The sequence below is a fragment of the Melanerpes formicivorus genome, unplaced genomic scaffold (assembly GCF_026170545.1).
Source record: "Melanerpes formicivorus ecotype bairdi unplaced genomic scaffold, bMelFor1.0.p_v2 SCAF_162, whole genome shotgun sequence".
In the NCBI taxonomy this organism is placed as follows: Eukaryota; Metazoa; Chordata; class Aves; order Piciformes; family Picidae; genus Melanerpes; species Melanerpes formicivorus.
Genome location: NW_027142514.1, coordinates 544309 through 568780, shown reverse-complemented (window position 1 = coordinate 568780; position 24472 = coordinate 544309). Strand labels below are relative to the sequence as shown.

Here is a 24472-nt window from a genome sequence, read left to right as displayed (position 1 = left end):
TTCCTTGGGAGAAGAGACCAACCCCCACCTGGCTCCAGCCTTGTTTCAGGGATTTGTAGAGAACCAGAAGGTCTCTCCTCAGCCTCCTTTTCTCCAGGCTGAACAACCCCAGTTCCCTCAGCTGCTCCTCACAGGACTTGGTTGCCCTTGATGATCTTAAAGGTCTTTTCCAGCCTGAGTGACTCAGTTCCAAGATCTATCCAAGCTTAGAACTGGGTTTTTCCCAGTGTGAGACCCATCTGTGCTGTGAGTTGTCACTGGAGTCCAAGGGCAGGAGATTGAACACATCCAAGTGCCAGGTGCTGCACATTGGTCACACCAACCCCAGGCAGTGCTACAGGCTGGGGTCAGAGTGGCTGAGAGCAGCCAGGCAGAGAGGGACCTGGGGGTACTGGGTGACAGCAGCTTAACATGAGCCAGCAGTGTGCCCAGGGGGCCAGGAAGGCCAATGGCATCCTGGCCTGCATCAGGAAGAGTGTGGCCAGCAGGAGCAGGGAAGTCCTTGTGCCCTGTGCTCAGCACTAGTTAGGTCACACCTTGAGTCCTGTGTCCAGTGTCCTGTGCCCCAGCTCTCCCAGCCTGTCCCCACAGGGGAGGTTCTGCAGCCCTCTGATCATCTCTGTGGCCTCCTCTGGACTCACTCCAGCAGTTCCATGTCCCTCTGGTGCTGGGGACGCCACAAGTGGATGCAGTGCTGCAAGTGGGAGAGTAGGGAAGGGGGAGAGTCCCTTCCCTCCCCTGTAGGTAGGTTTGAAGGTGTCCTACCTTGTAGCAGTGCCTTAGGAGACTTACCCCAGAATGTCTGCTGGGTCAGAGCTCAGCTCATTGCACCCCATGCTGGTGGGCAGCAATGCCAGCTCTTCGTTTCAGGCACCTAAAGAAGTACCCAGAAGTGGTGTTTGTGCTGCACCAGTCCAGCACTGCTCCCTGGGAAGGTGGCCCAGAGCTGGGCAGCACTGTTGGGCTGAGACTTGGCACCAAGTCAAGGTTTAGAGACTGTTCTGTGCTGCTTCTGCCTGTCCCTTGCTCCAAGTGCCACTTCTGGGCCCTGGGAGGTGCTCACTGCCCTGGCACACAACTCCTGCCAGAAGCTGGTTGCACATCAGTGATGCTGAGCACACGTGCAGGAGGCTGCCAGTGCCACTGGGGCAGCAGAGTCCCCAGTGTGGCCTGCCCTGGAGGAGGGCCTTGATCTTGAGGCAGCTCGGATGGATCCCCCAGCCCTGGCAGCTGGCACTGTTGCTCCCAGCGCCTTGGCTGCTGGGATGGGAGCTGGCTCTGCGTTCCTGTGAGCTGTGCCCCCTCCTTTGCAGCCTGTCTAGACACCTAGACAGGAGCCAGTGGGGTTTCCTTGGTAAGCAGGAGGAGGATGAGCCCTGGGAGCCTCCTGAGGTGGTGTTTTTCTGTTGTGTGGTGGCAGCAATGGCATGGAAATAGCTGTTGGCATGGGTGAAACCTCCTCAGCCTTTCACACAGCTGCATGGTCCTGCTGCAGAGTAGCTCCTGTCTGAGTGAGCTTCCCTGATGGTAATGCTCAGTCTGTCACCAGGTCATTTCATCAGGCCAGAGAAAAGAGATCCCATGCTGCAATCAGCTCCCAGCTAATGCCTGGCTGCTGCTGCTGCTGCTTTCTGCCTTCATTTCCTGCCACAGGAGGAGGCAGATGTGTCACCACTGAAACTGAAATGAAATTGGTGACCTTGGGCTTCCAAATGCTTCTGTCCTGGACACCCAGGAGCAGCCTGGGGGTGAATGCAGCCTTGGTAGGGCGCAGGGAGGGAGGTGGGGAGTGCACAGCATCCATGCTGCCATGAACCTGGTGAGGCCTTCCCCCCTCAGCAAGGTACAGGGGGGTTACCTTGCCTGGATATCCTGGTCCCCCCCAAAAAACAGTCTGCACAGCCCTGCTTGCTGCCTCTGCTTTAGGGTGATGCAGTTGTCCTTCTGCACAGCCCTGCTTGCTGCCTGTGCTTTAGGGTGATGCAGTTGTGCTTCTGCACAGCCCTGCTTGCTGCCTCTGCTTTAGGGTGATGCAGTTGTCCTTCTGCACAGCCCTGCCTGCTGCCTCTGCTTTAGGGTGATGCAGTTGTGCTTCTGCACAGCCCTGCTTGCTGCCTCTGCTTTAGGGTGATGCAGTTGTCCTTCTGCACAGCCCTGCTTGCTGCCTCTGCTTTAGGGTGATGCAGTTGTGCTTCTGCACAGCCCTGCTTGCTGCCTCTGCTTTAGGGTGATGCAGTTGTGCTTCTGCACAGCCCTGCTTGCTGCCTGTGCTTTAGGGTGATGCAGTTGTGCTTCTGCACAGCCCTGCTTGCTGCCTCTGCTTTAGGGTGATGCAGTTGTGCTTCTGCACAGCCCTGCTTGCTGCCTGTGCTTTAGGGTGATGCAGTTGTCCTTCTGCACAGCCCTGCCTGCTGCCTGTGCTTTAGGGTGAGGCAGTTGTGCTTCTGCACAGCCCTGCTTGCTGCCTCTGCTTTAGGGTGATGCAGTTGTCCTTCTGCACAGCCCTGCTTGCTGCCTGTGTTTTAGGGTGATGCAGTTGTCCTTCTGCACAGCCCTGCTTGCTGCCTGTGTTTTAGGGTGATGCAGTTGTCCTTCTGCACAGCCCTGCTTGCTGCCTGTGCTTCAGGGTGATGCAGTTGTCCTTCTGCACAGCCCTGCTTGCTGCCTGTGTTTTAGGGTGATGCAGTTGTCCTTCTGCACAGCCCTGCTTGCTGCCTGTGCTTTAGGGTGATGCAGTTGTGCTTCTGCACAGCCCTGCTTGCTGCCTGTGCTTTAGGGTGAGGCAGTTGTCCTTCTGCACAGCCCTGCTTGCTGCCTGTGTTTTAGGGTGATGCAGTTGTCCTTCTGCACAGCCCTGCTTGCTGCCTGTGCTTCAGGGTGATGCAGTTGTCCTTCTGCACAGCCCTGCTTGCTGCCTGTGCTTTAGGGTGGTGTGAGGACAGTTGTGCCTGGAGCAGCTTAGAGTGCTCCCAGCTCTCCCTGACAGACATAACTGGGAGGAGTGGCTGCCACCCCCTCAGGCTGTGCTGCCCTTCAGGGAGAGCTGCACAGGCTTGGAGAGGTGGGCAGAGGGCAACCTCATGAAGTTCAAGCAGGGCAAGTGTGGAGTCCTGCCCCTGGGCAGGAATAGCCTCCTGCAGCAGTACAGGTGAGGGCTGAGATGCTGAGAAGCAGCTCTGTGGAGATGGACCTGGGAGTGCTGGTGGACAACAAGTTCCCCATGAGCCCAGGGAGGCCAGTGGTTATCTGGGGTGCAGTAAGAAGAGTGTGGCTAGCAGGGCAAGGGAGGCTCTCCTTCCCCTCTACTCTGCCCTGCTGAGGCCTCATCTGGAGTACTGTGTCCAGTTCTGGGTTCCCCAGTTCAAGAGAGACAAAGAACATCTGGAGAGAGTCCAGCAGAGGGTGCTGAGGGGAGTGGAACATCTCTGTTCTGAGGAGAGGCTGAGAGGCCTGGGGCTCTTCAGCCTGGAGCAGCAGTGTGTGAAATAGTCTCTGCTCTTATCCCTAAGCCCCTAGCAGAGTGACTCAGCCTTTGCCTCAGCCTGGCAAGCAGCTTATCTCCCCTTGGCTCCCCAGTGCTATCTCTCTTTCCTGCCTCCCTCATCACTCCCCAGCCTGACCAAGCAGCACCCCCCACCTGCCAGCAGTCACTTTATTCCTCAGCTCTTCCCTAAATCTGCAGTTTGTCAAGGAGCTGAGTGCTCCAAGAGTGCTTATTTCCCTGGCCCCTGCTGCTGCTGCTCTTTTCCTGGCAGCCTGGGCTCCCATTCCAATTTCCCCAGGGTTGCTTTGGAGAGCTGTGGGTCTCAGTTGATTAAGAAATGCAATTAAGCCCTCAGGAGCCCAACCCTGTGGCATTTCCAGCAGGGACATAGTTTTTAAGCAGTGCTTAGGTTCCTTCTAGCAGCTTGGGTGTCACAGAATCACAGAATGGTAGCAGGGGTTGGAAGGGACCTCCAGAGATCACTGAGTCCAACTTCCCTACCAGAGCAGGGTCACCCAGGGCAGGTCACCCAGGAGCACATCCAGATGGGTCCTGAAAGTCTCCAGAGCAGGAGACTGCACAGCCTCTCTGGGCAGCCTGCTCCAAGGCTCCAGCAGCCTCACACCAAAGTTTTTCCTCAAGTTAAGGTAGAACTTCCTGGGTTCCAGTTAGTGTCCACTGCTCCTCATCCTATCACAGGGCACCACTAAAAAGAGACTGGCCCCATCCTCTTGGTCCCCACCCTCTAGATGTTGATCAGCATTGGTAAGATCTCCTCTGTGGCTTCTCCAGACTAACCAGCCCCAGGTCCCTCAGGCTTTCCTCACCAGAGAGATGTTGCAGTCCCTTATTGATGAGGAGGGGATTGAGTCCATCAGCAGCAAGTTTGCAGGTGACACCAAGCTGGGGGCAGGAGTTGATCTGTTAGAGGGTAGGAGAGCTCTGCAGAGGGACCTTGCCAGGCTGGGCAGATGGGCAGAGTGCAAGGGCAGGAGACTTAAAACATTTAAGTCCCATGTTCTGCACATTGGCCACAGCAACCCCAGGCAGTGCTACAGGCTGGGGACAGAGTGGCTGAGAGCAGCCAGGCAGAGAGGGACCTGGGGGTGCTGGTTGATGGTAGGCTGAACATGAGCCAGCAGTGTGCCCAGGGGACCAAGAAGGCCAATGGTATCCTGGCCTGCAGCAGGAAGAGTGTGGCCAGCAGGAGCAGGGAAGTCCTTGTGCCCTGTGCTCAGCACTGCTCAGGCCACACCTTGAGTCCTGTGTCCAGTTCTGGGCTTCTCAGGTTAGGAAAGATGTTGAGATGCTGGAAGGTGTCCAGAGAAGGGCAAGAAAGCTGGGGAGGGGTCTGGAGCACAGCCCTGTGAGGAGAGGCTGAGGGAGCTGGGGTTGCTTAGCCTGGAGAAGAGGAGGCTCAGGGGAGACCTTCTTGCTCTCCAACTCCCTGAAGGGAGGTTGTAGCCAGGTGGGGGTTGGTCTCTTCTCCCAGGCAAGCAGCCCCAGAACAAGAGGACACAGTCTCAAGCTGTGCCAGGGGAGGTTTAGGCTGGATGTTAGGAAGAAATTCTTCTCATCAAGAGAGATTGGCCATGGGAATGTGCTGCCCAGGGAGGTGGTGGAGTCCCCATCCCTGGAGGTGTTTAGGAAGAGCCTGGATGAGGCACTTGGTGCCATGGTTTAGTTGATCAGATGGTGCTGGGTGATAGGTTGGACTTGATGATCTCTGAGGTCTTTTCCAACCTGGTTAATTCTATTCTATTCCATTCCATTCCATTCCATTCATCACCTTCACAGCCTCTCTTGGACACTCTCTCATGTATCCCTACCCCTCTTGAACTGGGGAGCCCAGAACTGGACACACAAACCTCTGCTTTGCAGGAAGCTCTTTCAGAGCCTTCTTGCTGAGGGCTGTAGCCATTGCTTTCTGCTTCTGGAAGATTAGGTTTGCCTTTACCTGCCAGTAAGCAAAGTGGCTCCCCAGCAGCACCTCAGGTTTAGGAGTATCTCTTACTCTATCTGATGGTATCTGGTGAGGAGAGCAGCTTCTCAGCTTACCAGCCCCTTGGGATAGTGTTCAAGGGAATGGAAATGTCTTGACATGGAGCTACCCCTTGTGCTGCTGGCTCCAGTGAGGTGCTGGCAGGTAGATTTGTTGGCTGGGCACTGGGAGAGAGGGAGTCTTGCCATTGCCAGCCTCTTTCCAGCCTGATCTGGGGCTCTGGGTGCTTTGCTGTCTTTCTGCTACTCCTATTATGTCCAGAAGAAGGGAGCAGGCTCTGTTCAGTGGTGTCCTGTGACAGGGCTAGGGGCAATGGGCTCAAACTGCAACACAGGAAGCTCCACCTCAACATGAGGAGAAACTTCTTCCTTCAACCTTCCTTTTAGTCTGGAGAGGAGGAGACTGAGAGGGGATTTAATAAGTGTTTATAAGTATCTGAGGGCTGGGAGTCAGGAGGGAAGGGACAGGCTCTGCTCAGCTGCACCCTGGGACAGGACAAGGGGCAGTGGATATCAACCCCAGCACAGGAGATCCCACCTCAACATGAGGAGAAACTTCTTCACTGTAAGGGTGACAGAGCACTGGAGCAGGCTGCCCAGAGAGGTTGTGGAGTCTCCTTCTCTGGAGCCTTTCCAGCCCTGTCTGGATGTGTTCCTGTGAGACCTGTACTGGATTCTGTGGCCCTGCTCTAGCAGGGGAGTTGGACTCCATGATCTTCAAAGGTCCCTTCCAACCCCTAACATCATAGAATCATAGAATTAATAAGGTTGGAAAAGACCTCAAAGATCATCAAGTCCAACCTGTCACCCAACACCTCCTGACAACTAAACCACACCCAATCCAATCCCCTCTAGAACACCTCCAGGGATGGGGACTCCACCACCTCCCTGGGCAGCACATTCCCATGGCCAATCTCTCTTGCTGGGAAGAACTTTCTCCTCACCTCCAGCCTAAACTTCCCCTGGCACAGCTTGAGACTGTGTCCTCTTGTTCTGGTGCTGGGTGTCTGGGAGAAGAGACCAACCCCCACCTGGCTACAACCTCCCTTCAGGGAGTTGTAGACAGCCTGTGAGCCTTTACAATCTCTCAATCCTAGAATTGTTTCCAGCACTTCAAAGCAGGGCAGGAACTAACCCAGGGAACATCAGCATGAGGCAAGGATCCTGCTACAGGCAGTGATCCTCTTGCAGGGTCTGCCCTGCAGGGTTTTCCCAGGCTGATGCTCTGCAGGTTGTATCACAGTCTCACAGTATTACTAAGGTTGGAAGAGACCTCGAGGATCATCGAGTCCAACCTATCAACACAGACCTCATGACTAGACCATGGCACCAAGTGCCACATCCAATCTCCTCCTGAACACCTCCAGGGATGGAGACTCCACCACCTCCCTGGGCAGCACATCCCAATGACGCATGACTCGCTCGGTGAAGAACTTTCTCCTCACCTTGAGTCTAAACCTCCCCTGGCACAGCTTGAGACTGTGGCCTCTTGTTCTGGTGCTGCTTGCCTGGGAGAAGAGACCAACCCCCACCTGGCTACAACCTCCCTTCAGGGAGTTGTAGAGGGCAATGAGGTCTCCCCTGAGCCTCCTCTTCTCCAGGCTAAGCAACCCCAGCTCCCTCAGCCTCTCCTCACAGGGCTGTGCTCAAGGCCTCTCCCCAGCCTTGTTGCCCTTCTTTGCACACCTTCAAGTCTCTCAATGTCCTTCTTAAACTGAGGAGCCCAGAACTGGACACAGGACTCAAGGTGTGGCCTAAGCAATGCAGAGTACAGAGCACAATGACTTCCCTGCTCCTGCTGGCCACACTGTTCCTGATGCAGGCCAGGATGCCATTGGCCTTCTTGGCCCCCTGGGCACACTGCTGGCTCATGTTTAGGTGGCTGTCAATCAGCACCCCCAGGTCCCTCTCTGGCAGCTCTCAGCCACTCTGACCCCAGCCTGTAGCTCTGCCTGGGGTTGTTGTGGCCAAAGTGCAGCCCCTGGCACTTGGACTTGTTGAATGCCATCCTGCTGGACTCTGCCCATCTGTCCAGCCTGTCAAGGTCCCTCTGCAGAGCCCTTCTGCCCTCTAACTGACCAACATCTGCTCCTAACTTGGTGTCATCTGCAAACCTGCTGCTGACTGACTCGATTGAAGCTTGAGATTGAGACTGGAGATGAGGATGAATTGGGACTGGAGAGGAGGAAGAAATTCTTTCCAGTGAGGCTGGGGAGACACTGGCACAGGTTTCCCAGGGAGGCTGTGGCTGCCCCCTGCCTGGAGGTGTTCAAGGCCAGGCTGGATGAGCCCTTGAGCAACCTGGGCTGGTGGAGGTGTCCCTGCCCATGGCAGGAGGGTTGGAACTGGATGGCCTTTAAAGTCCCTTCCAACCCAACCCATCCTGTGATTCTTAAAGCACAGGATTTTGCAGTGGGCTGTCCTGAGGTAGGCTGCTGTCCTGCTGCTGGTTCCTGTCCTGCTGCTGCACCACCACTGAGACAGAAAAGGGGTTTTCCACCAGCAGGCTCTGGGCTGAACTCCCTGTGTGAAGCTGTGTCCCTGGGAAGTCAGGTTAATTACTGGCTTGAAGCTGGGAAGGATTAGTTTTCCTTTCCCATCCAGGTAAATGTTTGAGCTTTTTATTGGGCTGCAGCCAAGGGGTTTCAACATAAAAGGCCCTCACAAAAGGTCTGGTTTTCTTCTTTCTTTCTTTTGTTCTATCAGTGTGTGACACATTTTGGGGCTTCTCTCCTTGGCTTCTTATTCCTGCTGCCTGCTTCTGTCCAGAATTGGCTTAAAACCTGGGCCAGAACTCAAAACCAAAACCCACCCAGAGTTATTCACTTGGAAAATGCCATGCAGTGAGTGAACAAAGGCCATCTTAAACTGAGACTCCCCGAGGGAGCTGGGCACAGGCTGCCTCCCTCACTCTCAGTCCTTACCTGGACTTCCCTCCAGGTTTGCACAGGGCATGGAGAGCCTTTCCTCCAGACTAAGCACCCCCAGTTCCTCCAAGCTGCTCCTCACCAGCCCTGTGCTCCAGACCCTTCCCCAGCTTGGTTGCCCTTCTCTGGACCTGCTCCAGCAGCTCAATGCCCTTCTTGGAGTGGTACAGCTGAGGTTGCTTGGCCTGGAGAAGAGGAGGCTCAGAGGAGACCTTCTTGCTCTCTCCAACTCCCTGAAGGGAAGTTGTAGCCAGGTGGGGGTTGGTCTCTTCCCCCAGGCAAGCAGCACCAGAACAAGAGGACACAGTCTCAAGCTGTGCCAGGGGAAGAAAAAGGCATTAACCCACCACAGGAGGTTTAGGCTGGAGGTGAGGAGAAAGTTCTTCCCAGAGAGAGTTGTTAGCCATTGGGATGTGCTGCCCAGGGAGGTGGTGGAGTCCCCATCCCTGGAGGTGTTCAAGAGGGGATTGGATGTGGCACTTGGTGCCATGGTTTAGTTGTCAGGAGGTGTTGGGTATTAGGTAATAGGTTGGACTGGATAACATTGAGAGACTTGAAGGTGTCCAGAGAAGGGCATCGAGGCTGGGGAGGGGTCTGGAGCACAGCCCTGTGAGGAGAGGCTGAGGGAGCTGGGGTTGCTTAGCCTGGAGAAGAGGAGGCTCAGGGGAGACCTTCTTGCTCTCTCCAGCTACCTGAAGGGAGGTTGTAGCCAGGTGGGGCTTGGTCTCTTCTCCCAGGCAAGCAGCCCCAGAACAAGAGGACACAGTCTCAAGCTGTGCCAGGGGAAGTTTAGGCTGGAGGTGAGGAAGAAGTTCTTCCCAGCAAGAGAGATTGGCCATTGGGATGTGCTGCCCAGGGAGGTGGTGGAGTCCCCATCCCTGGAGGTGTTCAAGAGGGGCTTGGACATGGCACTTGGAGCCATGGTTTAGTCATGAGGTGTTGGACAGGTTGGACTTGATGATCTCTGAGGTCTCTTCCAACCTTGGTGACTCTGTGATGTCTGAGGTCTTTTCCAACCTGCTTGATTCCCTGCTGCAGGGACCTGGTGGTTTTCAGGAGCGTGGAGCTGCCACAGCTTTTGTGCAGTGCTCAGGCACCAGGTGGGTGACTGCTGCTGTTGCTCTGCAGGTGAATCTGGTCCTGAACGAAGGGAAGTCCCTGGGCCTCATGATCCGAGGAGGAGCAGAGTATTCCCTGGGCATCTACATCACCGGTGTGGATAAAGGCTCGGAGGCAGAGAGCACTGGCCTGAAGGTAAGAGCCACCCTGGAGGGGGCTGGGCTGGGAGAGCTTCCTGTGCTGTGCCTCTGGCACCCTGTCAGCACCTGACTGCTGCTGTTCCTGCCCCTCTGCCCTGGCCAAGCAGGGCTCTGGATGGAGGGGTGGGCATTGCATTCCTGCAGGTGGCTTCTCAGGGCAGGCATCCCCAGGGGATGTTTGGGCAGCAGCTTCTGGAGTAGGTTGTGCTTACATTCTGCCTTAGCCTACCCTCAGACTTGATTTATCTCCTCTGAGACAGCCTGGGGATTCACAGATTCATAGAGTGGTTTGGGTTGGAAGGAACCTGAAGGCTCATCCAGTTCCAGCCCCACTTGCCAGGGACAGGGACACCTCCCACCAGCCCAGGTTGCTCAAGGGCTCATCCACCCTGGCCTTAAACACCTCCAGGGGAGGGGGCAGCCACAACCTCCCTGGGCAACCTGTGCCAGGGTCTCCCCAGCCTCCCTGTGAAGAATTTCCTCCTAATCCCCAGTCTCAATCTGCCTTCTGAATAGCCAAGAGTGCAGCCTGGCTCTGGCAGGTGAAGAAAGCCACTGTCACCTCTCTGAGCTGCCAGGGAGGAGTTTTCCATTGAAGATCCTGCTCCTGTGCCCTCTTCCTGCAGCTCACATCCAAACCCATTATGTCTGGAGCTGGTGTTCTGCACAAGGTGCTCTTGGCCTGCCCCCAGGGGATGTGTTCATGCTGTGATGAGAGCTCAGGCTTCCTGTGGTGGGAGCAGGTGTGTGCTGCTGGCCTGCAGCACTGGTGGCCTGAAGCGTTGGCATTCACAAGGATCATGGCTTAACAAGCAGGGAACTGCAGGATCAGCCTTGGGCACAGGGCAGAGCTGATCTGTCAGCAGCCTGACTTAAAAGAATAGGGTAGAGTAGAGTAGAGTAGAATGGAATAATGGAATGGGATGGGATGGGATGGGATGGGATGGGATGGACCAGGTTGGAAGAGACCTTCAAGATCATTGTGTCCAACCTATCATCCAACAGCACCCAACCAACTAACCCATGCAACCAAGCACCCTGTCAAGTCTCCTCCTGAACACCTCCAATGATGGTGACTCCACCACCCCCTCAGGCAGCACATCCCAGTGGGCAATCACTCTCCCTGTGTAAAACTTCCTCCTGACCTCCAGCCTAAACCTCCCCTGGCGCAGCCTGAGACTGTGTCCTCTTGTTCTGGTGCTGGCTGCCTGGGAGAAGAGACCAACCTCTGCCTGTCTACAACCTCCCTTCAGGTAGTTGTAGAGAGCAATAAGGTCACCCCTGAGTCTCCTCTTCTCCAGGCTAAGCAGCCCCAGCTCCCTCAGTCTCTCCTCACAGGGCTGTGTTCCAAACCCCTCACCAACTTTGTTGCCCTTCTCTGGACACACTCCAGCAAGTCAACCTCCTTCCTAAACTGAGGGGTCCAGAACTGGACACAGGACTCGAGGTGTGGGCCACACTGTTCCTGATGCAGGCCAGGATGCCATTGGCCCTCCTGGCTGCCTTGGCACACTGCAGGCTCATGTTCAGCCTACCATCGACCAGCATCCCCAGGTCCCTCTCTGCCTGGCTGCTCTCAGCCACTCTGACCCCAGCCTGTAGCAGTGCATGGGGTTGCTGTGGCCAATGTGCCTGGTTGCCAGCTGGATGTGGCACCATTCACCACCACTCTCTGGGCTCAGCCTCCAGCCAGTTCCTAACCCAGCTCAGAGAGCTGCTGTCCAAGCCAGGGGCTGACAGCTTGGCCAGGAGTTTGCTGTGGGGGATGGTGTCAAAGGCCTTGCTGAGGTCCAGGCAGACCACATCCACAGCCTGCCCCACATCCACCAGGCACTCACCTGGGCCTAGAATGAGATCAGGTTGGTCAGGCAGGACCTACTTTAGTGTGACCTCCAGCTACATCAGACTCCCTCCACAGCTAGACAGGTTCCTAAAGGATGCTCTGAGGTTTGGCAGGGCCCTTCTGAGGATGCACTAGGATGGAGCTGGTTACAGTTTTGCTGGGCACCTCTTCTAAAGCAAGGTTCTGCATCTCTTTCATCCTACCATGTACACATGCACACACATCACCCCGGAGCTCCTCCAGCCTTCCAACTGTGCTTGGGCTCAGGACAGGGTGAGACATCTCAGCTGCTCCTGGAGGGAGCATCTGGGCCTAAAATTTGCTCTGTTCTAAGGTGTTCACCAGGACAAGAAGTTGAAAAGGGAGCTGTTGCCTCTGGGTGTATCTGTGTGCTGCCCATGAATGGGCTGTGTTTGAAAGCCAAGCTCCTCAGGCTGCAGCACTTCAGTTCATCACTCAGGGCTTCTCTCCTGGTGTGTTTTTCCTCTCTAAGTGACTCAACTCCCTGCAATCACATCGTGGCCTTTTTGCTTCCTCCAGTGCAGTCCCATGGGCTCTCAGAGACAGATCTTTCCCAGTTCCTTGTGTCAGGCAAGAGCTGATGGGTGTTAAGCTCCCTAACCTTCTCTGAATCCCCTGAGATGGTGCTGGGCTGCTGAGGGTGAGGGCTAATCTGCTGTGATCCCTTCTCAGTACTGTGAGGAGAGAGATTTCTCCCTTCTTCACTTTAGGGCTAAGCCTTCAGCCTTGCTCCAGTGGCCACATAAAGTCTCACATCTATCCAGGCTGGATAGAGGGGTGGTGGAGGCTGGTGGAGAGGGCTGTGGTTTGGAGTGTGACAGATAACAGCATGTCCCATGGCACATAAACCTTGAGCCCATCTGGCTGGGCACTGAGCTCATCAGGGTTCCCTAGTCAGACACAGGAGCAAGAGTGAGATGTTGGCAGGGGGAATGCAACCACTTCTGAACTTACTGTCTGCTGTAGGCTCCTGCTTCTCTTTGCTCACTCTGAGTCAGAATGAAAAGGCTGAACTTGGAGATTTGGGTCAGTCAGAGCCTTCATAGTATCATAGAATCAGTCAGGGTTGGAAGGGACCACAAGGATCATCTAGTTCCAACCCCCCTGCCATGGGCAGGGACACCCCACACTAGATCAGCCTGGCCAGAGCCTCATCCAGCCTGGGCTTCTCTCTCTCTCAGGTCCTTAGCAGGGAAACAGGGTTTGGACCCTGCCATCTGAGAGGGTCACTTGGGTACTAGCAACAAGGAGCTGTGGGAGCATCCTTGGGAGGTGGCTGAGGGTTTCCTAATGCAGCAAGAAGTGAAGGCTGCTGTCGGAGTCCCCCTGCAGCCCATCCTTCCCTCCCAGAGCTTTGCAGATGTCCCTGCTGACTGCAAGGGGGGTGGGACTGGAGGACCATTAAAGGTCTCTTCCACCCAAACCATTCTGTGATTGTGGGCTTGTTCATTAGCACAAGGTCATGGTGGGAGGCAGCAGGGACAGTGCTCTGGGACAGGAGGGTTTCAAGACAGAGAAGATAAGAGGCACAGAACAATTTGTTTCAGCCTAATAGAGCTGGGAAGAGAGGAACTGACTCAGGCTGGTGATGTTGCTGAGTCAGAGGAGCCACCATCTGAACCAAGCCTGCTTGTCCCAGTGCCTGCTGACCTTGTGCCAAAGTCAGACTCCTTCTCTCCTGGGCAGAAAGACTGAGAGACCTGAGGCTGCTTAGTCCTGAGAGGAGAAGGCTGAGAGGGGATCTGATCAATGTCTATCAATAGCTGAGGGGTGGGGGGCAAGATGAAGGGGCCAGGCTCTTTCTGGTGGTGCCTGGTAACAGGACAAGGAACAACAGGTACAAGGTGGAACCCAAGAAGTTCCACCTCAACATGATGGTGACAGAGGCCTGGAGCAGGCTGCCCAGAGAGCTTGTGGAGTCTCCTGCTCTGGGGACTTCCCAGACCCACCTGGATGCGTTCCTGTGTGACCCTGTTCTGGCAGGGGGGTTGGACTCGATGATCTCTGGAGGTTCCTTCCAACCCCTGCCACTGTGGTTCATACACAGCAGAAGCCTGAAAGATGAGAGCCAGGAGAAGGTGACAAAGTTGCATCCATTTCCTGAGGCTCTCTGCTGCATGTTTGTGGCCTTCCAGGATCTGCAGGGGGCTCCAAGAAAGCTGGGGAGGGACTTTTGAGGGTGTCAGGGAGTGATAGGACTGGGGGGGATGAAGCAAAACTAGAAATGGGGAGATTGAGATTGGATGTGAGGAAGAAGTTGTTCCCCATGAGGGTGGTGAGAGCCTGGCACAGGTTGCCCAGGGAGGTGGTGGCAGCCTCATCCCTGGAGGTGTTTGCAGACTTCCTTCCACACAGCCTCACATAAAGCAGGAGGCTGTTTGGGATGGCAGGGAAGAGCCTCCTGCTCTCAAGGGAGGTGGGATGGAGCTCACACCTCTGCCTGTCCCTGCCCATGCTACCCCACTGGAGAGATGTGCCCAAGGCCAAGTCCATCCCCTCCAGCCAGGCACCACCATCCCCAGCCCCATCCCACTGTGCAGCCAGGCTCTGCTCCAGCTGGGGCTGGAGGGTCCCAGGCTGGCCAGGATCTGCCAAGCAGGGAGCTTGACTTCTTCTGCAAGTGAGAGCAATGTCCCTGCCAGCAGCTGAGCTGGGCAGGGCACCAAGTGCCAGGCAGGAGGAGAAGCATCTGAGCAACCTGCTGCAGTGTGGGGTGTCCCTGCCCATGGCAGGGGCTTGGAATGGGCTGCCTGAGGAGGTGGTGGAGTCACCATCACTGGAGGTGTTCAGGAGGAGACTTGACAGGGTGCTTGGTGCCATGGGTTAGTTGGTTGGGTGGTGTTGGATGACAGGTTGGACTCGATGATCTTGAAGGGCTCTTCCAACCTGGTTTATTCTATTCTATCCTTGGGGTCCCTTCCAACCCTGACAGTTCTATGTTTGGTGCTGCTCCAAATCCCTCTCTCTGCTGCCTGGGGAATGTTGCTGCTTTCCTTGGCTCAGACCAGCTGTGCTGAGCTCAGCACAACCAATGTCACCCTGCAAACCTGCTTGCACAGGACAGGTCACAGCAGCATTACACATGGCTTTAGCCCTCCACCTCTCACTCCATGCCCGCCAGGAAGGCAGGGGAAGAATCACTCTGCAGTTGAAGCAGACAGAGCAGTGCATGCTTGAGGGCTCACCTCAGGTGCTGACTGAGTTTTGGGCCCCTCAATCCAAGAAGGACATTGAGGGCTGGAGTAGGTCCAGAGAAGGGCAACAGAGCTGGTGGGGGGGCTGGAGAACAGGGCTGGGGAGGAGCAGCTGAGGGAACTGGGGGTGTTTAGCTTGGAGCATAGAAGGCTGAGAGGAGACCTCATTGCTCTCTACAGCTCTCTGAAAGGAGGTTGGAGTGAGGTGGGGGTTGGTCTCTTGTAGCAGGTAACAAGAGATAGGACAAGAGGAAATGGCCTCAAGCTGCACCAGGGGAGGTTTAGGTTGGAGTTCAGGAAAGATTCCTTTCCTGCAAGAGTGGTCAGAGATTGGCACAGGCTGCCCAGGGAGGTGGTGGAGTCCCCATCCCTGGAAGTGTTTGATGAGGAGCTGAGGGACATGGTGTAAGAGCTGGCAGATGATGGATTGTGGTTGGACTCAGTGATCTTAAGGTCTTTCCCAACCAGGTGATTCCATGGTTCTTTACTGCTCCCCCATCCCTGCCAAGTGAGGTCCACATGCCATGGCAGTTGTTTGCACCCCACAGCCTCTGCTTACTGATTCTTTACACCTCCCTCCTTGCTCTGCTGTTTTCTAGTCCCTGAGCTCTGTGCTTCATCAGGCTTAATGTGACTGCAGGCATGCACAGGCAATTCCCACCCTGATTTGTGTGCACCACAGGCTGTAAATCTGGAACTGCTTGGAGGTTAGGGGATAAAGAGGCCTTTTATGTTCTCCTTTAGACACAGTTGAGAGTAAACTGCATCCACATGCTGCTCCAGGTGGTAGGGAAGGGCTGTGATACCTGGAGGAGAGAAGTAGTAATGAGTGAAGGTGTGGTGCAGGCAATTCATTGCAGTCTAAGATGGAAAAACACTGAGCTGGTTCCATGTGGGCTCCTCCCTCCTTCACTGTGAGGGTGGTGAGGCTCTGGAACAGGCTGCCCAGAGATGTTGTGGACACCTCATCCCTGGAGGGGTTCAAGGCCAGGCTGGATGAGGCCTTGAGCAACTTGGGCTGGTGGGAGGTGTCCCTGCCCATGGCAGGGGGGTTGGAACTGGATGAGCTTTAAGCTCCCTTCCAGCTCCAACCATTCTATGATCCAGAATTGCTGGGTGAAGGGGAAGGTTCATAGAATCAATAAGGTTGGAAAAGACCTCAGAGCTCATCAAGTCCAACCTGTCACCCAGCACCTCCTGACTAAAGAAACCATGGCTCCAAGTTTCTGAGCAAAGCCTTTGACACTGTCCCACAGCACATCCTGGTCTCCAAGCTGGTGCAGGATGGGTTCCAGGGATGGATCATTCAGTGGATAAAGAATTGGCTTGATGGCCACACCCAAAGGGTGTCTGTCAATGGCTCCATGTCCAGGTGGAGGCCAGTGACAAGTGGAGGTCCTCAGGGATCAGTCCTGGGAACAGTCTTGCTTAACATCAAACAATAAGGTTGGAAAAGACCTCAGAGATCATCAAGTCCAACCTCTCACCCAACACCTCCTGACTACTAAACCGTATGTCCAAGTGCCACATCCAATCCCCTCTTGAACACCTCCAGGGATGGGGACTCCACCACCTCCCTGGGCAGCACATTCCCATGGCCAACAACTCTCTTTGGGAAGAACTTTCTCCTCGCCTCCAGCCTAAACCTCCCCTGGCACAGCTTGAGACTGTGTCCTCTTGTTCTGGTACTGCTTGCCTGGGAGAAGAGACCAACCCCCACCTGGCTACAACCTCCCTTCAGGGAGTTGCAGAGAGCAATGAGGTCTCCCCTGAGCCTCCTCTTCTCCAGGCTAAGCAACCCCAGCTCCCTCAGCCTCTCCTCCCAGGGCTGTGCTCCAGACCCCTCCCCAGCCTCCTTGCCCTTCCAGCAGTGTCCATTCCCCTGGGTTCTGCTGCTGGTGCTGAATTTGTTGCCAGGATTGTTTGGCCTCATTCTGTCAGACTTTGCAGACAAACCTCCTTGCATCTGTGGCACCAAATCAGAACTGTTGACTGCTTTAATAACAGGGTTTATGTTTCCCTTCTGTTTGGCTGTAAGGCTGAACAAGGTGGTGGTGTAAAGGAAGTTCCTGTCTGGCCCCAAAGCTCAGCCAGCTTTGGTCTGCTACACAGCAAGGGCCCATGGTCCTGAGCACTGGGTCCCACAGGATATTAAACCACTCCAAGAAGGACATTGGGATGTTGGAGCAGATCCAGAGAAGGGCAATGAAGGGTGAAGAGTCTTGTGAGGAGTGGCTGAGGGAACTGGGGTTGCTCAGCCTGGGGAAAAGGAGGCTTAGGGGGAGAGCTTCTGGCTCTCTACCACTCCCTGAAGGGATGTTGGAATGAGGTAGGGGTTGGTCTCTTCTCCCAAGGGACAAATGATAGGACTAGGGGGAATGGATTGAAGCTGGAGGTGGGGAGATTGAGGCTGGAGGGGAGGAGGAAGTTCTTCCCCATGAGAGTGGTGAAGCCCTGGAATGGGTTGTCCAGGGAGGTGGTTGAGGCCCCAGCCCTGGAGGTGTTTAAGGCCAGGCTGGATGAGGCTCTGGCCAGGCTGATCTAGTGTGGGGTGTCCCTGCCCATGGCAGGGGGGTTGGAACTGGATGATCCTTGTGGTCCCTTCCAACCCTGACTGATACTATGATACTATGACAAGAGGAAACAGCCTCAAGTTGCATCAGGGGAGGTTTAGCTTGGGCATGAGGAACAATTTCTTCCCCCAAAGGATTGTCAAACCCTGACCCAGGCTGCCCAGGGCAGTGGTGGAGTCATCATCCCTGGAGGGGTTTGAAGGATATGTGGATGTGGTGCTGAAGGCCCTGGTTTAGTGGTGACCTGGGCTTGATGTTCTTAAGGGTCTCTTCCACCCCAGACCACTGCATGATTCCCCGGTGCCAGTTTGGGTCTCGCTGCTCTGCTCCCTGCAGCATCACAGCGGCGAGGCAGAGCGGGCGGGCTGGGGCCCTGCAGCCACTCAGCAGCTGCTGGCCTTGGCCTGCTCCATGGTCAGCCATCCAGGGAGCTTCTGGCAACGTGTTCATTGAGCCAGTTTGGAAATGTGCTGCAGTTCTGAGGCTGAAGAGCTTCAGGTGAGCAGAGGACTGCAAAGGAGGGATGGGAGCCAGTTCTGTTTGCTGCTGGCTCCTGTCCCTCCTGCCTCCTTTGTGACGTCCACAGCAACGCTGTGAGGAGCTGAATCATACAATCAAGCAGGTTGCAACAGACCTCAGAGATCCAACCTATTACCTAATACCTAACACCTCCTGACAGCTAAACCATGGCACCAAGTGCCACATCCAAGCCCCTCTTGAACACCTCCAGGGATGGGGACTCCACCACCTCCCTGGGCAGCACATTCCCATGGCCAATCTCTCTTGCTGAGAAGAACTTTCTCCTCACCTCCAGCCTGAACCTCCCCTGGCACAGCTTGAGACTGTGTCCTCTTGTTCTGGTGCTGCTTGCCTGGGAGAAGAGACCAACCCCTACCTGGCTACAACCTCCCTTCAGGGAGTTGGAGAGAGCAAGAAGGTCTCCCCTGAGCCTCCTCTTCTCCAGGCTAAGCAACCCCAGCTCCCTCAGCCTCTCCTCACAGGGCTGTGCTCCAGACCCCTCCCCAGCTTTCTTGCCCTTCTCTGGACACCTTCAAGTCTCTCAATGTCTTTCCTAACCTGAGGACCCCAGAACTGGACCCAGGACTCAAGGTGTGGCCTAACCAATGCAGAGTACAGGAGCAGAATGGCTCCTGCTGGCCACACTGTTCCTGCTGCAGGCCAGGATGCCATTGGCCCTCCTGGCTGCCTGGGCACATTACTGGCTCATGTTAAGCTGCTGTCAACCACTACCCCCAGGTCCCTCTCTGCCTGGCTGCTCTCAGCCACACTGACCCCAGCCTGTAGCCCTGCCTGGGGTTGTTGTGGCCAAAGTGCAGCATCCAGCACTTGGATTTGTTGAGTGCCATCCTGTTGGCATCTGCCCAGCCTGGCAAGGTCCCTCTGCAGAGCTCTCCTACCCTCTAACAGATCAACTCCTGTCCCCAGCTTGCTGTCATCTGCAAACTTACTGCTGATGGACTCACTGCCCTCCTCCAGATCATCAATGAGGATAATTGAATAGGATGGTGCCCAGCACTGATCCCTGAGCTTGTTCTGCTGATCTTTATGGCTCTGCCCACCCTGATTCATCCTTCTTCATTTATGTTTTTTCTCTTCTGGTGGTGGCTTGTGTCAGGATTTAGTTTTTAAGCCCATGTCTGTTTGGATTTGTTTGTGTTTTCCTCTCCTTGCCCTTTCCAGCAGAAACAGCAGGTTTCAGGTAGCTTGCTTTGAACAAACAGCTCAATATCGAGTTCCTGGCACAAAGGCTGGGGTAAAACGAGGCTGCTGTGAGCCACAGAGAGGAGAAGGAGAGAAGAAGAGAGGCTGTAAACAGGAAGAGGTGAATGACTTTAATCATGGGTTGCAGTCATGAAGCTGCCTCTTGAAAGCTGTGTTTTGAGATCTGCACGTAGGCAAAGACACTGAAAAAGAGAAAGCAAACCAGAGCCTCGTGGCTGCCTCAGCCTGGGAGCTGAAGGGCTCAGAGAGGAGCTGCATGGTTGTGGTACACAAGATCTAACCTCTCCTCTGCAGGCAGTGGAGTGGTCTTTCAAACAATGTCAACTTCACAGGGACAGACACTGGGTGCTGAAATCTCTCCTCGTCTGGGAGGCCACCAGCAACCTCCCCACAACAGTGCCAGATCCACTGCCTGCCCCAAGGGACCTACTCCTCTCACAGAGTCACCAAGGTTGGAAGAGACCTCAAAGATCATCAAGTCCAACCTGTCACCCAGCGCCTCATGACTAAACCATGGCTCCAAGTGCCACATCCAATCCCCTCTTGAACACCTCCAGGGATGGAGACTCCACCACCTCCCTGGGCAGCACATCCCAATGGCTAACAACTCTCTCTGGGAAGAACTTTCTCCTCACCACCAGCCTAAACCTCCCCTGGCACAGCTTGAGACTGTGTCCTCTTGTTCTGGTGCTGCTTGCCTGGGAGAAGAGACCAACCCCCACCTGGCTACAACCTCCCTGCAGGGAGCTGGAGACAGCAAGAAGGTCTCCCCTGAGCCTCCTCTTCCCCAGGCTAAGCAAGCCCAGCTCCCTCAGCCTCTCCTCACAGGGCTGTGCTCCAGACCCCTCCCCAGCTTTCTTGCCCTTCTCTGGACACCTTCCAGCAGCTCAACATCTTTCCTAACCTGAGGAGCCCAGAACTGGAGACAGGACTCAAGGTGTGGCCTAAGCAGTGCTGAGCACAGGGCAGAATGACCTCCCTGCTCCTGCTGGCCACACTGTTCCTGCTGCAGGCCAGGATGCCATTGGCCTTCTTGGCCCCCTAGGCACACTGCAGGCTCATGTTCAGCTGCTGTCAATCAGCACCCCCAGGTCCCTCTCTGTTTGGCCGCTCTCAGCCACTCTGACCCCAGCCTGTAGCTTTCTTTGCTTTGTTTCTCCTGTTTGCCTTGCAGGTGTTTGGGGAAAAGAGCACAATTTTAGGCAGCTCTTGACACCCACTGGTCCCTTGCCTGTCTCAGAGCTGTCTCTTATCCTTTCACCAGGCTGTGTTGGCTTCACTGCACAACAAGGTGGGGCCAGGCTGAGAGAGTTGGGGTTGTTCAGCCTGGAGAAGAGAAGGCTCCAAGGAGCACCTTCTGCTGGCTTGTCAGGGCTTCAAGGGGCTGAGCAGGAATCTGGGGACAAACTTTCAAGCAGGACCTGTTGTGGGAGGACAAGCAGTGGTGGTTTGAAACTAAATGAGGGAGATTCAGACTGGAGAGAAGACAGAAATGTGGTGAGACCCTGGTCCAGGCTGCCCAGAGAGGTGTGAGCTGCCCCATCCCTGGAACCATTCCAGGTGAGGTTGTTTGGGGCTCTGAGCAACCTGCTGTAGCTGCAGCTGTCCCTGCTGAGTGCAGGGGGATTGGACTGAATAAGAAGAGGAGGCTCAGGGGAGACCTTCTTGCTCTCCACAACTCTCTGAAGGGAGGTTGTAGCCAGGTGGGGGTTGGTCTCTTCTCCCAGGCAAGCAGCACCAGAACAAGAGGACACAGTCTCAAGCTGGGCCAGGGGAAGTTTAGGCTGGAGGGGAGGAGAAAGTTCTTCCCAGCAAGAGAGATTGGCCATGAGAATGTGCTGCCCAGGGAGGTGGTGGGGTCCCCATCCCTGGAGGTGTTGAAGAGGGGATTGGATGTGGCACTTGAAGCCATGGTTTAGTTGTCAGGAGGTGTTGGGTATTAGGTAGTAGGTTGGACTTGCTGATCTCTGAGGTCTTTTCCAACCTTATTGATTCTATGTTTCTATGATATTTAAAGGTCTTTTCCAACCCAAACCATTCCATGCTGCTGTGTTTTCTGTATCCTGTGACATGGATCCCCTGCCCTCCCCTGCTTCCCTCCTGGGGAAGCTGAGCACCTCCTTATTTTCCTGTGAGTCTCAATTTGATCATCCCCAGATCAATTCCTACTTTTCCCTGCCCATAGCTTTAACTTCTTATGGTCTGCCCTTGCTAATGACTTGTGCTAGAGAGAGAGAGAGGCTCCTTCCACTTGAGTGGTATCCATGAGGGTAATTGAACCTCTCTTCTAGCACATCAGTGGCATTAAAGGAGGCTGGTGGCAGTGCCAAACCATTTGGCATCCTATTAGCCCTGTTATTCCCAGCTCAATTTGGGTATCATTTAACATTAACTCATGGTTAACAATCTCTCACCTGGTTCTCCATCAGTGTGACTGAATTCCTCCCACAGCCCATTCTGATTGCTTTTAAGAGACTTTAGGTGCTCAGAAGCCTTGTCCTAAGCCCATGAAGTTTCTCTCTCACTCCACCTTCCCTCCCCATGTTATTCCCTCTGTCTCCACAAAGAAGAGGAGGCAAATTGATTGTTGAGGTGTGTTAGTTCCTTAGTCAGGGTGTGCTAGCCCTGTCCTCAAGGTGTGTTAGTGCTGTCCTCAGGGTGTGTTAGAGCTGACCTCAGGGTGTGTTAGTGCTGTCCTCAAGGTGTGTTAGTTCTGTACCCAGGGTGTGATTTCTGTACCCAAGCTGCTTTGTTTCTGACCTCCAGGTGTTTGATTTCTGCAGTCTGCTGCTCCTCTGTGGTCCATCACCTCTTGCCTCTCATGTCCAGCCCCTGCATTTCAGGGTAGACTTTGTTTTTCCCCTGGAAAAATGAGGACAATCTCATTTTCAGAAGTGGCCAAGCACTCAGGTCATTGATTCATAGATTGGGTTGGGTTGGAAAGGGACCTTAAAGCTCATCCAGTTCCAACCCCCCTGCCATGGGCAGGGACACCTCCCACCAGCCCAGCTTGCTCAGGGCCTCATCCAGTCTGAGCCTTGAACATCTCCAGGGAGGTGGCAGCCACAACTTCCCTGGGCAGCCTGTTCCAGTGTCTCACTGGAAAGAATTTCTTCCTAATCCCCAGTCTCAATCTCCCCTCTTCTAGCTCAAAGCCATTGTCACTACAAGCCCTGGTGAAATGTCCCTTGCCAGCTCTCCTGTACCCCCCTTCAGGTACTGGAAGGCTGCTCTGAGGTCTCCCTGGAGCCCCTTCAGGTACTGGGAGGCTGCTCTAAGGTCTCCCTGGAGCCCCTTCAGGTACTGGAAGGCTGCTCTAAGGTCTCCCTGGAGCCTTCTCTTCTGCAAACTGAACAGACCCAACTCTCCCAGGGCCTTGCTGTTGCTGTTGCAATGCATCCATCAGATGCTCTCTCATCCCTTCCAGCAGCAGACTTGCAGCAGCCCACTTGGAAGGTGCTGGCTCCCTTCTTGGCTGGCCTGTGGGTTGATCTCTTGCCCTCCCCATCTCCTTTGCCTCATGAGCTGTGCAGCTGCCCCATTGACAGCAGTCAGGAAGACACCAAGCAGAGGACATTGGCTGGCCCACATGAGGCCAAAACTCAGGGGCCCTGACATTGATATTGGTAGGAGTTGGGTTCTGCTGTGCTGCCACAGCCCTTGCTGCCCACCAGCCCCTCTGTCACAGAGGAAGAAACTGTCCCCAGAAGAATGAGGCAAATCTGCTCAGGGTGACTGAATGGAGCTCAATGCTCAGCCAAGCTCTGCTGCATCTGGACTTCATCCTAAAGCTCTTTTCCAGCCTGTGGTGCTCTTCCTCCAGGTCCTTTCCCCCTCCTGATAACACTCAGAATGTCCTTCCAGCCTCACTGAGCATCCTCTGTCCTTTCAGCAGAGGGAAGGGTAAGCAGGAGCCCTTCCCTGGCTTCTCATTATTGCCTGCATTATTTTGTGGAGCTGCATCAAGCTCCCCACACATTATCTCCTCTCTAAATTTAACAGGCCTAATCTTTTCGATCTGTCCTTCCACAGAGACCTTCCTCTGCCACTCATCATTTCTGTTCCTCTTCTCCAGCACTTTTCCTCCCTGTCTCTCCTTGCTGGGCAGGCAGAGATGTGAGCAGGGAATGCACTCCCACAAGGTCACACCTTCACTGGGGTGTTGCTCTTGCACCAGTTTGAGAGCTGCTCCTGACAGCTCTCTCTCCCCAAGGTTTCCCATCACCTCTTATTGCAGGCCTCCTTGATCCAGGCCCACCTGGATGATGGTGGAGTCCCCATCCCTGGAGGTGTTTAAGAGCAGCCTGGATGAGGCACTTGGTGCCATGGTTTAGTTGATCAGATGGTGATGGGTGAGAGGTTGGACTTGATGATCTCGAAGGTCTTTCCCAACCTGGGTTATTCTATTCTATTCTACTCTATTCTATTCTAATGGTTGAGCAGAGGGCTGGAACTCCTCTCCTGTGAGGACAGACTGAGGGAGTTGGGGCTGTTCAGCCTGGAGAAGAGAAGGCTCTGAGGAGACCTCATTGTGGCCTTCCAGTATCTGAAGGGGGCTCCAAGAATGCTGGGGAGGGAATTGTGAGGGTGTCAGGGAGTGATAGGACTGGGGGGGGGTGGAGCAAAACTAGAAATGAGGAGATTCAGATTGGATGTTAGGAAGAAGTTGTTCCTCATGAGGGTGGTGAGAGCCTGGCACAGGTTGCCCAGGGAGGTGGTGGAAGCTTCATCCCTAGAGGTGTTTGCAGCCAGGCTGGATGTGGCTGTGAGCAACCTGCTGTAGTGTGAGGTGTCCCTGCCCATGGCAGGGGGGCTGGAACTGGCTGAGCCTTGAGGTCCCTTCCAACCCTGGCAATTCTATGGTTCTATGATTCTAATCCTTGGCTTCCCCCTGGAGTCAGTCTGGAGAATCAATCCCAGTCCTCTTGAGGCTTCCTTAACCCAGCAACAGCAGGGAAGTCCTTGTGCCCTGTGCCACACCTTGAGCCCTGTGTCCAGTTCTGGGCTCCTCAGTTTAAGAAGGACATTGAGAGACTTGAAGGTGTCCAGAGAAGGGCAAGAAAGCTGGGGAGGGGTCTGGAGCACAGCCCTGTGAGGAGAGGCTGAGGGAGCTGGGGTTGCTTAGCCTGGAGAAGAGGAGGCTCAGGGGAGACCTTCTTGCTCTCTCCAGCTCCCTGAAGGGAGGTTGTAGCCAGGTGGGGGTTGGTCTCTTCTCCCAGGCAAGCAGCACCAGAACAAGAGGACACAGTCTCAAGCTGTGCCAGGGGAAGTTTAGGCTGGAGGTGAGGAAGAAATTCTTCCCATCAAGAGAGTTCTTCATAGAAAGAGAGATTGGCCACTGGAATGTGCTGCCCAGGGAGGTGGTGGAGTCACCATCCCTGGAGGTGTTTAGGAAGAGCCTGGATGAGGAACTTGGTGACAAGGTTT

The 24472-nt window shown here is 54.9% G+C and overlaps 1 protein-coding gene across 5 annotated transcripts in view; it reads left to right on the top strand.

Annotated features, from left to right (window-relative positions):
* Positions 1–24472, top strand: part of WHRN (whirlin) — a 77085-nt gene that overhangs the window by 29010 nt on the left and 23603 nt on the right. For all 5 annotated transcript variants that reach the window (XM_068168987.1, XM_068168986.1, XM_068168985.1 and 2 more), the window contains exon 3: positions 9541–9666. In XM_068168987.1, the coding sequence (XP_068025088.1) occupies positions 9541–9666 (126 nt within the window). The remainder of the gene's footprint in view (positions 1–9540; positions 9667–24472) is intronic.